This window comes from Seriola lalandi, unplaced genomic scaffold (genome assembly GCF_002814215.2).
Source record: "Seriola lalandi dorsalis isolate HSWRI2012SDOR001 ecotype SW California unplaced genomic scaffold, Sedor1 jcf7180002053713, whole genome shotgun sequence".
NCBI lineage: Eukaryota > Metazoa > Chordata > Actinopteri > Carangiformes > Carangidae > Seriola > Seriola lalandi.
The window spans coordinates 206457-226124 of record NW_019524266.1 but is presented as its reverse complement, the minus strand read 5'-3'; the positions used below and the strand labels follow the sequence as shown (position 1 = coordinate 226124).

Genomic DNA, 19668 nt, shown 5'->3' with positions numbered 1-19668 from the left:
ATCCTTACTATAATTTGACATTTTTCTGACGTTTTATGCCTTACTATACTATGACGTTTTTAGGACTTTTTATCCCCTACTATAATATGACGTTTTTATGCCTTATTATACTATGAAGTTTCATGACTTTTCATGCCTTACTATACTATGTCATTTTTACGACTTTTCATGCCTTACTATACTATGACTTTTTATGCCTTTTTATGCCTTACTATACTATGAGGTTTTTATGACTTTTCATGCCTTACTATACTATGACTTTTTATGCCTTACTATACTATGACGTTTTTATGACTTTTCATGCCTTACTATACTATGACGTTTTTATGACTTTTTATGCCTTACTATACTATGCCATTTTTATGTATTTTTATGCCTTACTATACTATGACATTTTTAGGACTTTTTCTGCCTTACTATACTGTGACTTTTTTATGCCTTACTATACTATGACTTTTTTATTCCTTACTATACTATGACGTTTCATGAGCTTTTATCCCTTACTATATTATAAAGTTTTTACGACTGTTTATGCCTTACTATACTATGACATTTTTATGATTTTTTTATGCCTTACTATACTATGACGTTTTTATGACTTCTTATGCCTTACTATACTATGACTTTTTATGCCTTACTATACTATGTCGTTTTTATGACCTTTTATGCCTTACTATACTATGTCTTTCTAACTTTTTATGCCTTACTATACTATGACTTTTTATGACTTTTTATGCCTTACTGTATTATGACTTTTCATGCCTTACTATACTATGACTTTTTATGCCTCACTATACTATGACCTTTTATGCCTTACTTTACTATGACATTTTTACAACTTTTCACGCCTTACTATACTATGACGTTTTTATGACTTTTTATGTCTCATTATACTATGATATTTTTGTCTTTTTATGCATTACTATATCATGATTTTTTATTCCTTACTATACTATGATGTCTTTATAACTATTTATGCCTTACTAAACTATGACGTTTTTATGACTTTTCATGCCTTACTATTCTATGACGTTTTTATGACTTTTTATGCCTTACTATACTATGACTTTTTATGCCTTACTATACTATGACGTTTTTCGGACTTTTTATGCCTTATTATACTATGTCGTTTTCATGACTTTTTATGCCTTACTATAATATGACTTTTTATGCTTTATTATACTATGCTATTTTTATGTCTTTTTATGCCTTACTATACTATGACATTTCATGACTTTTTATCCCTTACTATACTATGACTTTTTTATGCCTTACTTTACTATGACGTTTCATGACTTTTCATGCCTTACTATACTATGACGTTTTTATGACCTTTCATGCCTTACTATACCATGACGTTTTTTGCCTCACTATACTATGACTTTTTATTCCTTACTATACTATGACGTTTTTGTCTTTTTATGCATTATTATACTATGACGTTTTTATGCCTTACTATACTATGGCGTTTCATGACTTTTTATGCCTTACTATACTATGACATTTTTACGACTTTTTATGCCTTACTATACTATGATGTATCTATGACTTTTCATGCCTTACTATACTAGGTCGTTTTTATGCCTTTTCATGCCTTACTATACTATGACGTTTTTATGACTTTTTATGCCTTACTATAATATGACTTTTTTATGCCTTACTATACTATGAGGTTTTTATTACTTTTCATGCCTCACTATACTATGACGTTTTTATGCCTTACTATACTTTGACATATTTACAACTTTTCACGCCTTGCTATATTGTGAAATCTTATGTCTTAGTATACTATGACGTTTTTTTACATTTTCGTGCCTTACTATATTATGCGATAGTATGATATGAATCTTGATCCCTGACCATGACTTTTTATGCCTCACCATATCATGACTTTTTTTTCCTTATTATACTATGATGTCTCTTTGCCTTAGTATACTATGATGTTTTAATTCCCTACTATACTATGATGTTTTTATGCCTTATTCTACTATGATGACTACTTTCATGATTTATTCCATTATAACATTATATATATATGTTGTTACAGTCCTCTTTATTACCGAAACTACAGACTTAAACTCGAGGCCATAACATAAAGAAGGACGCCAGACAGAAATGATTAATCAGTTTATTTCAAACATATCCAAAGATGTAGTTTACTCAACAAACCTAAAGGAACAAAAAGAGGGGTCGAGATCCTGGCCAAAAGGTACAAAAGAAGGGGAGGCTGCTGATCAAGCCTTGCCATGAGCCATCGCACTCAGCGACTTCCTTCTTAACTATCTAATTCAAAACTAACCTAAACCAAAACAAAGACTGTAACTGAACTATAAGTGATCTCGAACCCCACAATAAATATCAGAAACTAAAACAACAAAAACCAGAACTCTGGCACATGCTGGAGCAGGAGGATCAGGTTGGGAGGAGATTCCACTCCCAAGCACTTGATAGGTAGGTGGCAGCTGTGACAACAGGGGCCCTCACCGCTCAATAGGTAGGTGTCGACAGGTGCTGGACTCCTATTGGGGAGACAGGTAGAGAGAAAGAGATAGAGAGAGGTACTGCGAGAGCAAAACAAAAAACCCGGCTCCGTGGTGTAGTGGTTAAAACTTTCGCCTCACAGTGAGAAAGTTCTGTGTTTGAACTCCAGGCATGGAGCCTTTGTGTGTGGAGCTTGCATGTTCTCCCCTAGCCAGACTATGACTTTTTTATGCCTTACTATACTGGGACTTTTTATGCCATACTGAACTATGGTGTTTTCAGCTTAACTATATCATGATGTTTTTATGCCATTACTATACTATAGTGTTTTTTATGTCTTACTATACTGTGACATTTTATGCCTTAGAATACTATGACGTTTTTTTTTTTCATTTTTATTCCTTACTATGATGTTTTTTGACTTTCTTATGCCTTACTATACTATGACTTTTTATGAGTAACTAGACCATGACTTTTTATGCCTTACTGTACTATGATTTATTCATGGGGCATCACAGTGGTGCAGTGGTGAGAACTTTTTATGACTTACTATACTAGGATATTTTCTAGGACATACTATACTGTGACTTTTTTATGCCTCACTATACTATGATGTTTTTATGTCTTACTACACTATACTGTTGCATTTTTTTAATGTCTTACTATACTATCATTTTTATGCCTTCTTATGCATTGACTTTTTACGCCTTATTATTATTATTATTGGATGGGTGCCATGGTGTCCCTACCAATGTTGAGACCAAACCTACACCTATGGGCACAATAGATAGATGTGTGTAGTATAAAAAGCGGAATAAAATTTTTTACAGTATATTTGTGTAGCATTGTGCCTCCTTGGGAAACTATGGCATTTCTCCCCACCCTTCATGTTATTACTGAAAGTGGACTTTACACTGAATGATATAAAAGTTCAATCAAAACACGTGACATACCAGAATGTTTTGAGGAAGTGCATATCTTCTGAGCAGGGCTGTTAATCTTGTTTACAGGTAAGATGTCTATGACCCACATTTTGATCAGTCCAAATAGGCCCATTAGCATGTATAATATGTATAATAACTCACGTGTCTTTTATTCCTCAGAATAATAGCACCGATCTGTGTTTTTCTTACTTTCTGATTTTATGAAACTTAGCATGTACTCACTCAGTAGACCTGGATTTCTGTTACTGGAGATTTAGGATAGAAAACAGTCACTAAGGTGATAAATAAGAGCTTTTGACCTGTAAAAGAGGACTACTATACTATGATGTTTTTATGACTTTTTATGCCATACTATAATGTGACATTTTTAAGTCTTTTTATGTCTTACTATACCATGACTTTTAATGCCTTGCCATAATATGACATTTTTATGAGTTTTTATGCCTTAGTTCACTATGACAATTTTATGTTTTACTGAACTATGTTGTTTTTCCAACTTTTTATGCCTTATTATACTATGTAGTTTTCATGACTTTTTATGCCTTACTATACCATGTCGTTCTATGCCTTACTATAATTTGACATTTTTCTGACTTTTTATGCCTTACTATAGTGTGTTTATGAATTTTTATGCCTTACTATACTATGGTGTTTTCATGACTTTTTATGCCTTACTATACTATGTAGCTTTCATGACTTTTTATGCCTTACTATACTATGTCGTTCTATTCCTTACTATAATTTGACATTTTTCTGACTTTTTATGCCTTACTATACTATGACATTTTTATGACTTTTTATGCCTTACTATACTATGACTTTTTTATGCCTTACTATACTATGACGTTTCATGACTTTTTATGCCTTACTATACTATGACGTTTTTATGACTTTTCATGCCTTACTATACTATGACGTTTTTATGACTTTTTATGCCTTACTATACTATGACGTTTTTATGACTTTTCATGCCTTACTATACTATGACTTTTTATGCTTTATTATACTATGCCATTTTTATGTCTTTTTATGCCTTACTATACTATGACATTTTTATGACTTTTCATGCCTTACTATACTATGAGGTTTTTATTCCTTTTTATGCCTTACTATACTATGACTTTTATATGCCTTACTATACTATGACATTTTTATGCTTTTTTATGCCTTACTATACTATGACGTTTTTATGACTTTTCATGCCTTACTATACTATGACGTTTTTATGACTTTTTATGCCTTACTATACTATGACTTTTTTATTCCTTACTATACTATGCAATTCATGACCTTTTATCCCTTACTATATTATAAAGTTTTTACAACTGTTTATGCCTTACTATACTATGACATTTTTATGATTTTTGATGCCTTACTATACTATGACTTTTTATGCATTACTATATTATGACGTTTTTATGACTTTTTATGCCTTACTATACTATGAGGTTTTTATGACTTTTTATGCCTTACTATACTATGACTTTTAATGCCTTGCCATACTATGACGTTTTTATGACTTTTCATGCCTTACTATACTATGGTTTTTATGACTTTTTATGCCTTACTATACTATGACTTTTAATGCCTTGCCATACTATGACGTTTTTATGACTTTTTATGCCTTACTATACTATGACTTTTAATGCCTCACTATACTATGACTTTTTATGCCTTACTATACCAAAACATTTTTACAACTTTTCACGCCTTACTATACTATGACGTTTCATGACTTTTATCCCTTACTATACTATGACATTTTTATGACTTTTTATGCCTTACTATACTATGACGTTTTTATGACTTTTTATGCCTCACTATAATGTGACGTTTTTATGACTTTTTATGCCTTACTATAGTATTACTTTTCATGCCTTACTATACTATGTCTTTCTAACTTTTTATGCCTTACTATACTATGACGTTTCATGACTTTTTATGCCTTACTATACTATGTAGCTTTCATGACTTTTTATGCCTTACTATACTATGACTTTTCATGCCTTACTATATTGTGTTTTTTTAACTTTTTATGCCTTACTATACTATGACATTTTTATGCCTTTCTATACTATGTCGTTTTTATGACTTTTTATGCCTTACTATACTATGAGGTTTTTATGACTTTTTATGCCTTACTATACTATGACTTTTAATGCCTTGCCATACTATGACGTTTTTATGACTTTTTATGCCTTACTATACTATGACTTTTAATGCCTTACTATACCATGACGTTTTTATGACTTTTCATGCCTTACTATACTATGACTTTTTTATGCCTTACTATACTATGACATTTTTATGCTTTTTTATCCCTTACTATACTATAACATTTTTATGACTTTTTATGCCTTACTATACTATGACTTTTTATGCCTTACTATACTATGACGTTTTTATGACTTTTTATGCCTTACTATAGTATTACTTTTCATGCCTTACTATACTATGTCTTTCTAACTTTTTATGCCTTACTATACTATAACATTTTTGTCTTTTTATGTATTACTATACTGTGACTTTTTATGCCATACTGAACTATGGTGTTTTCAGCTTAACTATATCATGACATTTTTATGCCATTACTATACTATAGTGTTTTTTATGTCTTACTATACTGTGACATTTTATGCCTTAGAATACTATGACGTTTTTTTTTCATTTTTATTCCTTACTATGATGTTTTTTGACTTTCTTATGCCTTACTATAGGACATACTATACTGTGACTTTTTTATGCCTTACTATACTCTGATGTTTTTATGCCTTACAACACTATACTGTTGCATTTTTTTAATGTCTTACTATACTATCATTTTTATGCCTTCTTATGCATTGACTTTTTACGCCTTATTATACTATGACTTATGACATATCTATGACATATATGTCATAGAAAAAAAGACAATCTCTTTGTTTTGGATGGGTGCCATGGTGTCCCTACCAATGTTGAGACCAAACCTACACCTATGGGCACAATAGATAGATGTGTGTAGTATAAAAAGCGGAATAAAATTTTTTACAGTATATTTGTGTAGCATTGTGCCTCCTTGGGAAACTATAGCATTTCTCCCCACCCTTCATGTTATTACTGAAAGTGGACTTTACACTGAATGATATAAAAGTTCAATCAAAACACGTGACATACCAGAATGTTTTGAGGAAGTGCATATCTTCTGAGCAGGGCTGTTAATCTTGTTTACAGGTAAGATGTCTATGACCCACATTTTGATCAGTCCAAATAGGCCCATTAGCATGTATAATATGTATAATAACTCACGTGTCTTTTATTCCTCAGAATAATAGCACCGATCTGTGTTTTTCTTACTTTCTGATTTTATGAAACTTAGCATGTACTCACTCAGTAGACCTGGATTTCTGTTACTGGAGAGTTAGGATAGAAAACAGTCACTAAGGTGATAAATAAGAGCTTTTGACCTTAAAAGAGGACACAGTGATTCAGAGAAACTGAGTATTAGTTTAAATGTTAGTGCTAGCTGTTAAAGACACTTGACCAATATTTGTCAGAGCCTTCGAGTGTTTACTTTAGGTGTTGGAATTCAAAAGTCAGTGCAGAACCTGAGGATTGAATCCATGATTTTTAAACTTAAGAGTGGGCCTCCAACAACAACAACCTGAGCAGACCAGAATCACTTGATGTTCACTTCTTGAAATTGTGACTCTTTCCTTTGGACATTACAAAATTTAATGAACATCACAATGATTTCATACTTGAGCTTTAAACTTTGCAAAAGCCCTCTGACTCCTTGAGCCAGTGAGACAGGACCAATTGCACAATGTTTCTTAGACCTTTTGTGTCCGTCCTTTGGATGTTGGACTTCAAAATTAGGTAAATTAACTGAGGATTTAACCCACAACCAAAATTAATTGAGCCTCATAAGAATCAAACCTCAGAACAGCAAGTTCACAGTCCTCTTACATGCTGATACTGTTTCACTCTTTATCCAGAGGAATAAGTGAAAGGCTGTAAGAAGTGTTGCTGGACAAATAGCTGAGGGGGTTAGAGGACTGTTTGGTAGCTTTAGGGTTTGGGGTTTTAGCCATGAGAGGTGCATTACATTTTGAATCCAATGGAAAGTCTTAGGGAGGAAAAGGACTAACCCGCAGTTTTGAGGTCTTGTGCTCAATCTTCAGGATCTAGGGTAAATTCTGAAGTCTAGCAGCCAAAGCAAATATAGCTCATGGTGTTAGAGGACTGCTTGAAGGCAATCAGGTTGTGAGTTTGATTCTTTTGAGGCTTGGTGACACAGTCCAACACACAAAGTGACAACGGAAAAATCCCATTGTGTGTGTTTGTTTGTGTCGTGTCAGGTACCTTCCCCCGCCCTCCCTTACAGTTTAGAGATTTGAAAACTGGCAACTCATATTTTACTGCATGAAACATGAAAGCCCCTTTTTTTGTTATATATAATTAATTCACTGTGCATGCACACCAGATATACTGGTCTGGGGAGAAGTGTCGCTGTAATACACAGAAACCTGTGTGAGTGCGCATGCATGTGCCTGAGTGCATGTGTGAAGAGGCAGGCAGACATGCTGACTGACAGTAGAAAGAGGATTTTCTGTCTGTTGCCCAGTGAGAGGCTAATCCTGAGCCAGTGTCCCCATCTCTCTCTCTCTCTCTCTCTCTCTCTCTGTCTCTCTCTGATCCAATCTCTGTTCTTCAGTCTGCTCTCTCTCTGCAAATCGAGCCTCTCTGGACTGAGCTGCAGGACACACACCAGCCCTCTGCTGCCTCCACTCTTCAGCTATCCTCAGGTGAGTGATGGATTCTTCTGCTTAACTTCTCATCCCTCTCTTTTGCAGATAATCTGTTTTTCCTTTCTGCTTATACTGTGCAGTGCAGTAGCTGTTACAACAGTTATGTAGACTTTATGTAGACAAATTTCATCCATATATGTTTGTTAGGAGCATCAACTTTCCTCTTAAAGTATGTATGAGTATACATGTATGTAAAGTATGTATACGTATGAATAAATATGAATAAAGAGCTAATTAGGATTATAATACATCTTGAATGTTTTAATCATCTATTATACCTGCACAACATGAGACTCCAGTATTTTCAATAGCTGCCTTAGCGTTTTGTTTTGTATTTGCTCCTCAGGTGAACATTTACAGCACAATGTATAGCCTACACAGCAGCCACCTGCATTAGTCTCTTAATATACCTGATATCAACAGGGAGCAGCTGTTTGTCAGCAACCGACATCAATTATAGAAAATCAATTAAAACTACAAACATCACTTTGTAATATGACTTTCCCCTTTTCAGTTAATGTCAAAGGGTGCTGGTGCCTCTCCTCATTACTTTCCCTCTTCATTTAATCTTCTAGTCTCTGATGGGAATCCCTCTAATCCTACCTTTTCCATTCTCTCTCTTTTAATTGTCTTTAACTCCTCCCCCTGACCTTAATCTGACCCTTAACCCATTTTACACACCCCCTCAATCCTTCATATCTGTCCTCTTGCCTCTGCTTGTTTCCAAGTCTATTTGATTTATTTTTACAGTGAGAATCTGTGGTGTCTTCGTATACATCCACATTATCTGTTTTTTCCACAGCTTCTTTTAAACTCTTCCTAACTACCTTCCGCTCTCCATCTTTCCAGTATTTATTTGAGTCCTCCTCACCATCCGCCCACTCTCTGTCTAAGTTTTCTTCCCTTCCGTCTTGTGTAAACTCAGCTGACCTGCCCAGGATGTCAGAAAGGATCATGTGTTGTCCTGGGCCAAGGCCAACTCCAAGCTGGCGACTTCAGTTTAATCTCACCAACTTCTACAATCAATAGTGTGTTTGTGGGTAAAAGGTGACTTTGACCCATAGTTCAAGACTGATACACAATTTACATTTGTATTATGGGTAATGTGCAACGATACAGCAGCCTCTCATAGGAGTGTTGTAATATGGATTTATAATGTTATATTTATTTTTCCACATTGTACTTATCATGCTAAACAGAGGAAAGAGAAAATAAACTGTCCCTCTTTGCTTGATTCTGATATTTGATTGACATTATTTGAGTGGTTGGCTTTGGAAGGGGCGAACAATGACATTTTATGTTAATATGGCGGTATCCCTCTCAGTATCCAATCACAAATCATCTGATCACCTGAGCTGGTGACTCTTCCAGACCGACCAATCAGAGAGCTTCTGTCTGCTTCTAGAATAATCTCATCACACAAGCTGCAGGCATATCTGTTACTTAAGCATTTGATAGCTTAATGCAATTAGTACTTTTGTCTAAGATGTGTGGTAATACATCTTAATGTAAAATGTTAAATATATTTAGTGCTGCAGTATTGTCACTTTAAATTCAAAAGCCACTTATAACTGCAATCCAAAAAATGCAAATGCATTGTAAAGGCTTGGATTATTGCGGTTTGATGTTTTCATACACTTACACAGTCATGTTATAAAGCTTTAAAATAAATACTCTGCTCGGATACTTATAGGTATAGGGTCTTTATGCTCTCCTGTGGGAAGTCCGGTTTAACAATCTGATTCACAATTTCAGGCTTTTCAGGCTTGGTTAATCCAATAGGTCAGCATGGTGCAGTGTACTGCAAGTAAACATTGACTAATATCTTGACATTTTCAGCTCTTTTACCACATTCAGTATGGATACCTAACCTGTATGGTAAACTCAATTACAGAACAGACAACAGTGATCTGAATGTTGTCTCAAATAACACCTTACAATGGCAGGCTGGAATTTATTATTTTACCTTTTATATTATTTTACCTTTACCATATTTGAACTTGATGGAAAATCACCTTTGCCCTCTGACCTTTCTCCAGGTGATTACCCAGATCACGTAAAACATGGCGAACTCTTTCACTCGTGTGATGTCTGGCCGTAACACAGCGGTGGTGTTGGCCAGCATAGGAGCTGGCACACTGACATCTGGATATCTCCTCAGTGACAGCACTGCCGCTGCTGAGAGGAAGCGCCTCTATCCACCCAGGTACGTAAGTGTGAGTGTAGGTGTATTTCAACATTGCACCTCAACAGCCAAGCTGCTGCCGCTCCATAGCAACATTACATTACTGGTGCCATCAAAGAAGATCAATGACATTTCAGCATTTCTATTATTTCTGCAGAATGATGTGGCCAAACCTGCAGTTCATACAAGAAATAAAACGTTTTCATGATATTGCATGATCTTGTTTGAGATTACTGAGACACAATGCATGGTATACATGCAAATTGCTGCTTGATCCAAACTGAAGATTTACATTTGTGTGTTTTTCTCACAGCTGAATTTCAGCGTGACTGTTTCTGTCTTCAGAGATGCATACATCTGTCACCACATAATGTCTTGGCAAAGACTCCCTCTTGAATTGTAGCAGTTAGCACATCTGATATCAGACTAAACAATGAAAACAGCTCAACTAAGTGAACCTTGTTTGTCCAAACACTGAGTTGGTTGTTGCTAACTGTCTACAGTGCTGATTTCCCTGACCTGAGAAAGCACAACAACTGCATGGCAACAGCCCTGACCCCAACTATGTATGCACGACTGAGGGACAAAGAAACCCCCCACAACTGGACCCTGGACCAATGCATCCAGACTGGGGTAGACAACCCCGGACACCCCTTCATCAAGACCGTGGGCATGGTAGCTGGAGATGAGGAGAGCTACGAGGTAGGAGTTAGTGTTTACAGTGAGTTGTTGCATATTTTTAATGCTAAATTGGGAAAAACTGAATGTTTGATTCTCGTTTAAATCAGGTGTTTGCTGAGCTGTTTGACCCCGTTATCAAGGACAGACACAATGGCTATGACCCTCGCACAATGAAGCACCCCACTGATCTGGATGCTTCCAAGGTTACACCTGCATTTCTCCTCACTCCTTTGCTCTCTGTATCTCATGGTCTCTTCCATCCATAGATTCCTGTGTCCACTCCTGTATACTGGTGAACCTAATACTTTCCTCTCCTCAGATTACCTCAGGAATGTTTGATGAGCGCTATGTGCTGTCATCTCGTGTCCGTACTGGTCGTAGCATCCGTGGACTGAGTCTTCCCCCTGCGTGCTCACGCTCGGAGCGTCGTGAAGTGGAGCGTGTGGTGGTGACAGCTCTGTCCGGCCTGAAGGGAGACTTGTCTGGTCGCTACTACAGCCTGGGAGACATGAGTGACAGGGAGCAACAGCAGCTTATTGATGTTAGTGCACAATCACACACGCAGAGTCAGAGACAAGATTGGTTTCTGTACTTTTTTTTTTGATGTCCTTTGCCATCTAATGCCCCCCCCCCCCACTTTCCTGGTTCCTCTGTCCCTTCACTGGTCAATCAGGAGCACTTCCTGTTTGATAAACCTGTGTCACCTCTGCTCACGGCAGCTGGGATGGCCAGAGATTGGCCTGATGCTCGTGGGATCTGGTAAGAGTAGGTGAAACTTAGTCTAAAAGATATACGTATGTCTGGTTTTGTAGCTTAGAGACCCCGCAGAAACTGTAGTCACTGCATAGTTTATTCAGCCTGACATTCACAGGCATCACGTGTGGTTGGCCAATGTAGGAACTCATTATGTAGAAAACACTGTTCCCCCCTTACAGTAAGGCTCAAAATCACCACAAAAGCAACAAGCAGATTCAAACTCGCTCACTTCTAGAATTCTATATCTAAATATTTTTCCTATATATTTAGTGCATAATAGATCACTGGTAGTATCCCAAAACTCCTCCAGACCCAAACTGAAAATGATCACGCTTTTCAAAAAGCATTTTTTACTCTCCTCTGCAATCCAAACATGTCTTTTTTCATGACTCCCTTCTTATTTTAAATCCAAAACTTCAGAATCCTTTTCTTATTGATAAAGTACATTTGCTCTGATCCCTACTCCCCCATCTGTGCCATAATAACCCATGACCAGCCTGACACTGGAGGCACTTGGTCTGTTGAATGTGATGTGGAAAATACAGTTTCTTCTCTTCTTATAATGACTCAGTTGTATCAGCAAATATATAAACATGGATGTAAAATGTCAGTGTTGAACTGCCTTCCTGATTGTCTCAGGCACAACAATGAGAAGAACTTCTTGATCTGGATCAATGAAGAGGACCACACAAGGGTCATATCCATGGAGAAAGGAGGAAACATGAAAAGAGTGTTTGAAAGGTTCTGCAGAGGTCTTAAACAGGTATACATACCTCTGTGTCTTCTGGCGCCACCATGGTCCAGTGTGTTTTACATGTTACATGTTACTGTTACATGTGTATTCCAAAAATTAGAAATACAAATGGTCTTTTCTTTTAACTTCTAGGTGGAGCAACTCATTCAGGAGAGAGGTTGGGAGTTCATGTGGAATGAGCGTCTGGGCTACATCCTCACCTGCCCCTCTAACCTCGGCACTGGGCTCAGGGCTGGTGTCCATATTCGCCTGCCCTACCTCAGCAGGGTATTGCAGGAAACACACTGACAAGTGCAACTGCACACACAGGCAGACACGTTCCCTCCCAAATTGTGGTTCTCATGTCTGAAAATGATTGAATGTGTGTGATGTTTATGATCCAGGACCCTCGCTTCAAAAAGATCTTGGATAACCTGAGGCTACAGAAGAGAGGCACAGGAGGCGTGGACACGGCTGCTACCGGAGACACCGTTGACATCTCTAACCTCGACCGTCTGGGCAAGTCCGAGGTACGCACCTGAAGAGGAAAGCAGCAGGCAAAGTAGAAGTACAAATGAGCAGCAGGGAAAGAGAGACAGAGTCAGACAGAGGAGCAGACATCCTAACAGGTGTGGGCTGTGAATCACCATACCCCCTGCTGTTGTTTAATCTGTAATCCAGGCAGGGATGTGCCAGTTGAGGTTAAAAGACTTCTGCTCCCTGAGCTGAGCCTTTCATGCAGCACTTCCACACAGGCTGTGAACCAACGGGGGCTATCAATCAAATGCTATAAAAGGTCATAGATGGTTAAGGTCAGGGATATAGCTGGAGTTTCTTCCAGTCACACCAGAGGAGGCAGGAGCCCGAAAGGCTAAACTTAGGGAGCAAAAGTCTACTGCTATTAGTTGAACTTGCCACTGCCTCTTATAGGGTGAGCCCTTTTATGCATTGTATTTCTAATAGACAACAAGCAGCAGAATCACACAGGATTGAAAAAGCTCATAATACTTAATAGCCACTGGTTCTCAACTGCTATGTGGTTGAACAGGTACAAGCATCTATGTAATGTAAAGTACATGCTCATTGAAAGGTGATGGAATATGCAAGTTCACATGCAAAAAGTAAGAACTTAATTAAGAAAAAGATAAAATACTGAGTTAAAATTATATTCAATATATCCCAGCCAAACCAGCTGATTTCACTTATTTGCTCTCCTTTAACCTGAGAGAGAAACTGATCACTGAAATCAGAATCAGAGCTCTTGTAAAATGAAATAAAATCCTGTATACTCATGAGTCATGACCATGACCATTATCAGGACCACAGTAGGTCATTTGCATGGATAATTAAAACATAACTAGAATAACTTTGCACATATTGATCATGTGATTTTTTTTTAACACTAATTGCCATGTGTTCACAGGTCGAGCTGGTACAATTAGTGATTGACGGTGTAAACTACCTAATTGAATGTGAGAAGAGGTTGGAGAAGGGGCAGGACATCAAGATCCCCTCCCCCATCTCTCATTTCAGGAAGTGAACGTCACCTCTGAGGGGAATCTTGGAATAGAGCAGGCGCTCCAACCGCTGGTCGTTTAACTGTTGGTCTTACAAGATATTCATGGCATGTTTAGCACTGTACTGACTTACATGCGCAATTAATCTATTACATGTACATGAATTCTAAACACAATAAACTTTTGATGAACTGACTTGTATTATTGGCATGTTTTTCAATTTTGGGTGGAAGGCAGAAAATTAACTGAAACCTTAAACATGCAAAAGAACTAAGCTAACTCAAGTATAGTACTTAAGTCGAATATTTGATACTAATTTACATTTAAACATTTAAAGTATTTTCTTCTTTCCTGCTCCATGAAACCATGAAACTTCTAAACTTAACTTAAAAATGTTTCTTTAACTAAATATCAGCCTTTTTTGTGCAGCAACAGTACTTTTACTTTGTATAAAATACATTCTGCTGTACTTGTTAAGTTAGGTTTTAATGCAGTATTTTTAAATTCGTGTAGGCTACTTTTACACAAGTAGAAGCTCTGCATACTTCTTCCAGCAGTTAGTATCAATCAAATCCAACCAATTCATATTCACTCACGACAGAAATATGACTAAACATTTGATTAGATAAAAAAGTCTTTGCTTTCATAAAACCATAAAACTGGTAAAAAAAAAAAAAGCAAAACAAGATTGTAAAGCAGAGCTGCATCTAGGTCAGTAAGAAAAAAACACAACTACTTCCAGACAGAGATGTTATCAGGTCATGGCCGACTGCCAGATCTAATCAGATGGAGCTGTACTGGACAATAATGTCATGACCTTTGAAACTCTATACTAAAGTGCTGAAGCCCCACATGTCGAGCACTATGACTCACAGAGGAAACTACAGCCACTGTAACTGCAGCAAGTAGGTCCATATTCTTTTGATGATCAGATTTTTTCTCTGTCTATTAACTATGACAAAGGAAAAAACGTCATGAATAAAATAGTACACAAATGATGGATCACTCCTCAGGGGCAGCTGGTGGTTAACCTGGCGTTCAGACCTCACCTTAATCCAGGGGTAAAAGGCCAAGCTCACCAACAGCAGACAGGCCAAAGAGAGGTGGCTGGTTAACACCATGACATAGCCAGTTTCATCTTATTTACATGCTTAGGCAAAAAAAGTGGGGATTATACTTTATAAATAAAGGCATCCTGCCATGAGAAATAAGTGTTATGATTATTTGGGTGAATGGTCCCTTTAAATCCTGCTGCTCAGAGAGTCGCTCTTCCTTTTCTGGCAGCAGATTAATGACGTAGATCTATTAATGCTATTAGAGATCTAAACTAAAGAGCTCAGAAAGTGTCTGTGTGTATGAGTGTGTGCTGCTAAAGAATGAATGCTGCAATTATAACATCTGAATGAGGCTAGGATTTATTTGATGGGCATTAAAATTAGATTTTCTGAGCAGGGATCGTGAAGATGAAGAAAAGCGAAGATCACGTTTCATACACAACCAATGGTAGTGTTTGCTGTGATTTTCAACCACTTAAAGTGTAACATCAGTATATGTGCACTTCTTCCAGGAAAGCCTGATAAAGGAAAGTTTTTACAGCTATGATATGCATATTAAGGTCATTGTGGATCACTTCTGCTGTGTAAACACTGATTAGTTACACATTGACATCCCCGGGTGTGGCAGCTTCAATCTCAGATGAAATTGATGGCTGTTGTGTTTTGGGTAAATACAAGACAAATGAAAAAAGTTTCAAGGGAAGTTCTCAAGTTAAGCAACCTCTTATTGACACTGGAACTGAAACACTTTGGAAAATGGATTCATAATGAATTCATAAGAATTGTCGAGAACTATATATCAACATAAACTAACGCATTAACTTTGCAGGATGACTGGTGCTGGTGGACACTCCCCAAACGTGATCTGCCCAAACATCATTAGTTGCTGGTAGTTAGCCAATGTGGGGAGGTTTTTTTTTTTTTAGAGACTATAAAACACAAAAGGAGGTGGATAATGTTCATTTGACATCAGACATCTGACCGGTTTTCAATTCTCTGCACTTTATCATTTGATCAAAGGCTCAAAATGAGGCTGTGTGTATCTTTGGTTTTCTTCTGTGTGATGCTGTCTGCAGGTAAGAGCGGGAAAGATGAGCAAACAGCCCAAAAAATTAATGCAGAATTTGAGTTGTTTTTTTTCTTTCTGCCCTTGTGAACATTTTGCCTTCTCCTTTACCTGCAGTGTCTGGTTTAAAGTGTTACACCTGCTGGGGTGACCACCCCGGCACCTGCGATCATGTATGGATGTGTCCTAGAGGTTATGACCGCTGTGCTTCCACAATAGGTAAGTTTAATATACCGTCACATGTGGCTTTAATATTGTGTATTCTTTATGGTGTGATTTTCATTTTTCCTGACAGAATTTTATGAACAGCATACTTTGAGCTATAATTCTGTCAGCCTTATCACATATTATAACTTATTTAAAGGAATGTGTCGTGTCTTTCTCTGTTGCAGTTGCACAAAACCTGGTCAGCAAACACTGTATGAGGAGTGATGTGTGCAATAATGTCTATTCTGTGGGTGTCAGATGCTGTGCTGAAGACCTGTGTAATGGAGCAAAACACACTGGAGTCTTTGTCCCCCTCCTTCTGTTGCCCTTAGCCATTATTACACTCTTCATTTGAAGCTCAATGTCCTCATTTTTCTCACCATCATGCTGTAAAAGTCTAAACCAGAGTTTTCAGGAGAAGATCAGCATTCAAAGTGGAAACATTGATAATCGAATGGCTTTGGAGGCAGCAGTGATCTTTGAAATATATTTGGAGCCCTTCCAGGAAGCCTTTGACATCAAAACTCTTGGTGGACCGTTGAGAAGAATTTACTTTTTGCACTGTGTATCTGTAATTACTCGGATGGTTACTTGTATAGTAGAACTTTATTCACCTACACACTGAATAGATGCTGTATATTTTTGAAATATTTGTATATATATATCATGTACCTATATAAACTGGTATTACAAGTAAATATGAATTTTTTTGAAAATACAATTTACCGACTTGTTTTTGCTCACATTTAAAGAACAGCGTTGCTACATATTTTTTCTGCATACACCTCAAGAGGTGAGTGTATAGTTAAAAACACCAAGCAATAATGAATCCCACATGAAACATGTTGTACTGTGTGTCATGGAGGAGAGAGAGAGACAGTACCTGGAAGCGCACTGTCTTATGATCTGAGTTAGAAAACTGAACCAAATTCACATCTTCCACAGTAGAGGGCAGTATAGGAGAAATCAAAAGGTGGCACACTAACCAAAGTCCATACATATTTGTGTGTGTCAGTTATGTCTAATATGAGTTCAGAGGATCTACATATAAAGTAAATGCATTAACCCCTGAACCAAAAATGATCTGTTTTAACAGTTTTTTGAGCAATTTGCTTTTAAAATATGTTTTTAAGATTAGATCATTAAGAGCTCATTCTGAAGAATCTTCCTGTTGAGAATCGTCCATTATTGCTGTTATTAAGTAAGCAGGGTTTTAATGTAAGTGGTCCATGTGGTGTTATAGGGTATTTAAGTCTTTGGCAGTGCATAGCTTTAGGACCAGTTTTAAAAGTTAAACAACTACAATATAATGGCAGCCAGGGGTCATAGTTTGATTTACTAGGGTAATTACATTGCAGTCATATAATTAATGTACATTTTTGTGAAGTGAAGTCATAGCCAAGAAATTACCAATTGACCTGGTGTGCACTTCTGAAAGAGCAGATCAAGGCCACACCCAGCGGATTATCAGATCAAATCTCAATTCGAAGTGTTATTACAAAGTGACTGCATATAAACAAACTTAGAGTCCTTTGTTTAGTTACTCTTGAGGTCATGTGCGCTGCAAAAAATAAAAAGGCAAAACTAAACAACAGTGGTTTAATCTTTATGCTGTCACCTCAGTTTCAGGACAAAACTGAATGCCTATACCTGTGTACACAGTATTCATCATAGTTTACAGCAACTCCAGACATTCATTCTCTAATGTTTGTAGTTACTATTCATCAGTGACACCAATAACAGGTAGTGAAAGATGTATTGTTGTGACACATCATCCAAAAATGTGTGTCTGATTTTAACACCATTTTGAATTATGTTAATCTATACTCCTAATTAAGAATTTAATTACCACAAATGTATTTTGTGTCTGCAATTGTAACTGCACATCAGCTCAAAGAACAGAACACATCAAAGCAAAAAAAAGATCTGATTGCTGCAAAGTCAGCCTTATGAGTAAATTGATGAATGTAAGACAATGTTATTGTTATAAATATAACAGCTGTAAATTCACAAAATGACTCAAAGACTGAGCAGATTCAGTCCAGTGATAACAGTACACCACATATATGCAATATGTGAACAATGTGCATATGTGTATAATTTGTTGTGATATGTTTGCTCTGGGGTCAGCTGTTGATGTTGACTTGTGAAGTAGATTGATTTAATTTACTCTAAAGAGGCACAGAGAGCCTCAGAGCTGAGATCACAGATAAACTGGTCACAAAATGTTGAGCAATGGACACGTGTGTGCTTGAATGTTCATGTATGAGTGTGAATGCTTACTGTTTTCATTTGTGTTGCTGCGAAGTAAGGCTGATTTATGCTCTATCTGGCATGTACAACAGATACACTTAGATATCAGTGAGGGTTTATTTGCTGCCAGTCTCTCCAGTTTCCATGAGCTATATACTATCACTATTATCTATGATAATTATGCAAACGTTAATGTGTAAATCAGCTGGGAATCCACAACCTCTGCACAGCAGATGGTATTATGGTTGATGCTCCCTTGGATATTAACTATTGGACTAGTGAGTCAGTTACAATCTGCCCAAAAGAAGGAAGTTATACTCTCAGAGTCGGACCTTCCAGATTTGGAATAGTCCAATACAAACAATCGTAGAAAATAAACTGAGGGAGAACAGCTCTTTGGGGAGGGAGAGAGAAAGGGAGAGAATTAATCATGAAGTGTAGCAGTAGCAGATTTTTCTCTCTGTGGCATATTCACTGACCAGTCCAGTGTGAATAATATCTTAAATAAAGATCATTTCCTCTCTCTGTGACTTCAGTGTTATTAATAACATAACCATGTCTCTTTCGCTACAGGATCACATTTCATCCACAATGACTTGTGACCCCTCTCGGCCAAACAAGTGACAAACTCATTTCCAGGCCACCGTCACAGATCACTATAAATACATTACTGACTATTCAAGACTGCTGTGCCCAGTGCTAGAACCAAATAATCAGACTTTATCCCTCTCGATGGTATCCAAAGTGCATTTCATTCTCTAATGAAGACTGAAAATTGCAACACATCGAGCGAAAAAAGACATCCGCTGGTTAATTGAATCATCATGGTTGAGCAGGTTTGAGATTAATTCCACGTAAGGAGAAGATCAAAAGCGAGCCAATGAGAAGGATGTCGAGGGGAATAAGAGCACTGAGGCTTGTGGGATAATCCCATTAAGAGCTGCACATTCATTCAGACTGAGCATCCACAACTGTACAGTATGGCTACAGTCTGTGATGGGGG

At 37.0% G+C, this 19668-nt stretch overlaps 2 protein-coding genes across 2 annotated transcripts; both read left to right on the top strand.

The window, feature by feature from the left end:
• Positions 1-8085: 8085 nt before the first annotated feature.
• On the top strand, positions 8086-14279 carry LOC111651676 (creatine kinase U-type, mitochondrial-like). Its single transcript, XM_023401693.2, has 10 exons — positions 8086-8209; positions 10252-10418; positions 10901-11099; positions 11186-11281; positions 11398-11619; positions 11752-11837; positions 12474-12597; positions 12721-12855; positions 12972-13097; positions 13991-14279. Exons 2-10 carry the CDS (start codon positions 10276-10278, stop codon positions 14105-14107), a joined length of 1248 nt encoding a protein of 415 aa, XP_023257461.1. The 5' UTR covers positions 8086-8209; positions 10252-10275; the 3' UTR covers positions 14108-14279.
• A 1807-nt stretch (positions 14280-16086) lies between these two features.
• On the top strand, positions 16087-17133 carry LOC111651691 (lymphocyte antigen 6G-like). The gene is made up of 3 exons (XM_023401711.2): positions 16087-16215; positions 16323-16424; positions 16598-17133. The coding sequence occupies exons 1-3, from the start codon at positions 16167-16169 to the stop codon at positions 16765-16767; spliced, it is 321 nt and encodes a 106-aa protein (XP_023257479.1). The 5' UTR covers positions 16087-16166; the 3' UTR covers positions 16768-17133.
• The last annotated feature ends 2535 nt before the right edge of the window (positions 17134-19668 follow it).

Excerpts from the sequence above, each read along its gene's own strand:
- LOC111651676 (XM_023401693.2), top strand. The coding sequence starts at position 10,276 with ATGGCGAACTCTTTCACTCGTGTGATGTCTGGCCGTAACACAGCGGTG. Across the intron at positions 11,100-11,185 it reads GAGATGAGGAGAGCTACGAG|GTGTTTGCTGAGCTGTTTGA; the intron begins GTAGGAGTTAGT and ends CGTTTAAATCAG. Across the intron at positions 11,620-11,751 it reads AGCAACAGCAGCTTATTGAT|GAGCACTTCCTGTTTGATAA; the intron begins GTTAGTGCACAA and ends CTGGTCAATCAG.
- LOC111651691 (XM_023401711.2), top strand. The coding sequence starts at position 16,167 with ATGAGGCTGTGTGTATCTTTGGTTTTCTTCTGTGTGATGCTGTCTGCA. Across the intron at positions 16,216-16,322 it reads CTGTGTGATGCTGTCTGCAG|TGTCTGGTTTAAAGTGTTAC; the intron begins GTAAGAGCGGGA and ends CTTTACCTGCAG. Across the intron at positions 16,425-16,597 it reads CCGCTGTGCTTCCACAATAG|TTGCACAAAACCTGGTCAGC; the intron begins GTAAGTTTAATA and ends TCTCTGTTGCAG.